This window comes from Limulus polyphemus, unplaced genomic scaffold (assembly GCF_000517525.1).
Source record: "Limulus polyphemus unplaced genomic scaffold, Limulus_polyphemus-2.1.2 Scaffold10094, whole genome shotgun sequence".
NCBI classification, from domain to species: domain Eukaryota; kingdom Metazoa; phylum Arthropoda; class Merostomata; order Xiphosura; family Limulidae; genus Limulus; species Limulus polyphemus.
In genome coordinates, this window is record NW_013675704.1 from 2,959 (window position 1) to 7,006 (window position 4,048).

Below are 4,048 nucleotides of genomic sequence, written 5' to 3' on the forward strand. Positions count from 1 at the left end.
CTACGTAATGTGTTATCAAAGCTACACAATGTTTTATCCAAGCTACACAATGTGTTATCAAAGCTACACAATGTGTTATCAACTCTACACAATGTGTTATCAAAGCTACACAATGTGTTATCAAATCTACACAATGTGTTATCAAAGCTACACAATGTGCTATCAAAACTACACAATGTGTTATCAAACCTACGTAATGTGTTATCAACTCTACACAATGTGTTATCAAATCTACACAATGTGCTATCAAAACTACACAATGTGTTATCAAACCTACGTAATGTGTTATCAAAGCTACACAATGTTTTATCCAAGTTACACAATGTGTTATCAAACCTACACAATGTGTTATCAACTCTACACAATGTGTTATCAAAGCTACATGTGGACATTATTTTTAGTTAGAAAAGTACTTTTAGAGATTCAGCGATTTTCACAAATGACGTTTAGTAACTTAGTAATCCTATAAAGAATTTCTCTGACTTTTTGAAATGTTATAAAAGCTTAACAAAAAATAAAAGACTCAGAAATGATAGAAATAATTTTAATGTCCTACTAATTTTTTAAATAATTTACAATGATCTGTTGACCTTATCATTACTTTCAGAGACTCGATGTTTTAGATATATATTTTTGTGTTCTGGTAATTTGAAAGAATGTATTTGGTCACTTCTGTACATTATTTTCAAAAGACCGTAATTTTGATGTAAATTAGGGCTAAGACGAAAAGTACTGTTTACTGAACAACCAGGATACGTCATGTTAGTACGCATGTCAGGCAATAAAAAAGAACAATGTTGTATCGTTCTCAGTACACTTCATTAAATCTGCCATCTTAACGACAACACGTCATCTTCTCGTTAAAGAACGTAATGGATGACTCTAGACCGATGAGTCCGGACTTTTCTTCCTGGCTTTGATTGATTCAGGCACGCCATGTCATTTTGTGATAAAAATAATGATTAAACAATTTTTATTTATTTTACGAATATTAGCTGCCGAACATCTACTTGAAACTTCAAATATAATATAATAATTTCCTGAAACATAAAAGAAAAATAGAATAACGTTTATCAAAAGCACACTTCTCGTGCTTTACAAAACTAGCGAACCCCAAGAAAGTCACAACCCACTAGAGAGGATAAAATGAACCATTAGTAATATACTTGTCTCTCTTGGCTACGGTCACTAATAACTGCTGTCGTGGCCTTAAACCGCCATGGCAACAACACTAAAATTCATAGGAATAGCGTATTCATCTTAGGCAAACGTAAAGCTCCGGAACTTCGTGTTAACGATGATATCCGACGATCGTTCGGCGGCGCTCGTCTCAAAAAGGTACTGGCGTAGTTCGAGCATGTGACGATATTATGACGTTTAACTTTCGGAAGACTTCGGTTCTCTCGCTACCATATATGGGCAATGCGTGTGGCGAAGTTGATAGTTCGTTAAAACGACGAGTTTGTAGATTATATTTGGAGAGTCAAATTTTAACCAAATGCTCTAAATCATAACCTAGAAAAATATTTTGCAGGATCGATAATTCAACTTCTGGACTTCTCTCATGAATCTCCTTGGCGTGTGGTGTGTATATGTGAAAGACTGGGTAAATAAAAAAAGAAAAATACACAACGACTAATGAACGCTAGTTATCTTTTTAGTTGCAACGTCATTTTGACGTCGGCCAAACGTAGGCAGGCGGATTCTGGTCTGATTGGCTGAGCGTTAGGTTCCGGTTCCCAAATATGGAAGAGACCACGCAGTGGCCTTCATTCATCTGGTTTATTTCATTCAGCTGACGTTTAACAAAGTACACCTAGAAACGAGGATAGAAGCAGACAGAGTTGGGCTTTCCACATGATAACAGTTGAAATGGTGAATCCTTATCTTGTGTATACATTGAATATGAGCGTCAAACGGCCTACTGACAAGTAAACAATCCTTTCGGAAATATAAGGGCACGTGCTGCTGTTTCTTACTGGTCCGGCTGTGGAGGTTTCCACGGAAACCCCTTAAGAGTCTTAGCATGATTATGGACGTTTTAGATACCCTCTCTCGTACAGTTCTGGACGATCACTGTTTCTCTGAAAACTCTCACACTTACAAGTCCTTCTTCTTAAAGCTGACTACTCCGGAGTCCGTAGCGAGTACAGACTCCCCCCGGAGATCTCCCGGCTCTTCTAATGAGGCGATGCCGGATATTTTTAAAACTCCGATATCTACTGGAAACGGTTTCTTTCACCCCGAAGAACAAGCTCTCTACGCTCTTTCTACTTCAGGTAAGACTATAGTTAGAGTATAGCGTTAATACGTTTCATTGACGTAATTGGTACTGAAGATCTCGCCATCATTCTCAAATCGAGCTTTCTATTCAGTAAAAATTAAGTTTAGGTCTAAAAAATGTAATACTATAGTAAGTTATAGTTGAAGAAGCCATATGCTGAACAGGTGGCTATTAGGATACATCCGTATTGCCCACTTCCTCCCACGGACTTCAGCGAAAAGCGGGGTAGGGCTGGGCTGCACTGAAACATAACCGACCTACATTGTTTTGGCCTGATCATTGAGTGACCCTCCCTGCTGAAAAACGTCTCAATTAATTTCAAGTTAACCTTGTCTTGATCGAGAAAATAAAGACACGGCTCCGCCCTTAAGACTCCGGCTTTGCCGCGTGCTGTTCACCATCGCGTTAAAAGCGATGACGCTATAAACTGATGACGTTTCTGCGCAGCAGAGTACGATGCGCCAGTTGAGTGCGCACTCTCTACAAAAATAATTTTCATCTTTAATCTGAATATATATATATATAAAATATTAAAACATTAACAGTTCTTTCTAAAAGTAAATCATTAGAGCTTAAATGTAGCACTGAATATATTATCTTATTCTTAACACTTTCTCTACATCCCTGGTGTTTACGTTTTGAACTAATGTGCTACTAACCATTTTTGAATAAGGGTGGAGAACACACAGGGATGGAAATGGAGGGAAGGAGATTTTTCGGAACGACATTCCCTAAGGATAGCTTTAAACGTCACTCTTCCTAATTCTACAAAGGATTAGGATCATCAACTAGAAAATCACATGATTAATATCACCAGCTGGAACATCCACATGATTAGGATCATTAACTAGAATACCCACATGATTAGGATCATTAACTGGAACATCCACATGATTAGGATCATTAACTGGAAGATTCACATGATTAGGATCATTAACTAGAATACCCACATGATTAGATCATCAGCTGAACATCACATGATTAATATCATCAGCTGGAACATCCACATGATTAGGATCATTAACTAGAATACCCACATGATTAGGATCATTAACTAGAATACCCACATGATTAGGATCATCAGCTGGAACATTCAGATGATTAGGATCATCAACTAGAAAATCTTCCAGTTGGTGATCCTAATCATGTGAATCTCCCAGTTGGTGATCCTAATTATCTGGATCTTCCATTAGAAATCTGTCCAGTTTTATTCATCGGAATAGCTGGAGGATTTTCTTTTGACCTTTTTCCACAAATAAACACTATTAAATCGTAATATTATTCACATCTCTGTCCTCATCTATTGATTGATACATTTACACGTTTATTACAAAGTATGGATCATCCGAAGACAGGGCGCGATCCTCAAATGTTGCCCCTTGGGCTGGAATAAAGTGACAAGAAAAAAGAAAGATCTGATCACAAGTTTCTGCTTCTTTGTATAAATCATGTCAAAGCTTTTTGAATTTTTATAAGTTTAAAACTATGTTAAAACAACACATCTTGAAAGATGTATATTTAAAACTATGTTAAAACGACACATCTTAAAAGTCGTACATTTAAAACTATGTTAAAACGACACATCTTAAAAGTCGTACATTTAAAACATAGTGACATTATATATATATATAAACGTACATTGAGAGACAGCAAATCTGTCTCTTTAGATCACTTAAATACCTTATAGTAGGCTAACTTAGAATAATTATGATTCTGCATCTTAAAATAACGAGGCTGTTGTTTTACCTACCGTGTTCTGCTACC

The 4,048-nt window shown here is 36.6% G+C and overlaps 1 protein-coding gene across 2 annotated transcripts in view; it reads left to right on the forward strand.

Annotated features, from left to right (window-relative positions):
- The first annotated feature begins 1,091 nt into the window (after positions 1-1,091).
- Positions 1,092-4,048, forward strand: part of LOC106476230 (early growth response protein 1-like) — a 13,260-nt gene continuing 10,303 nt past the window's right edge. The window contains exon 1 of one of the 2 annotated variants that reach the window (XM_013936897.2): positions 1,092-2,279. In XM_013936897.2, coding sequence (XP_013792351.1) covers positions 2,027-2,279 — 253 coding nt within the window. In that variant the 5' untranslated portion in view covers positions 1,092-2,026. The remainder of the gene's footprint in view (positions 2,280-4,048) is intronic. The other variant, XR_002609110.1, reaches the window with a different exon arrangement.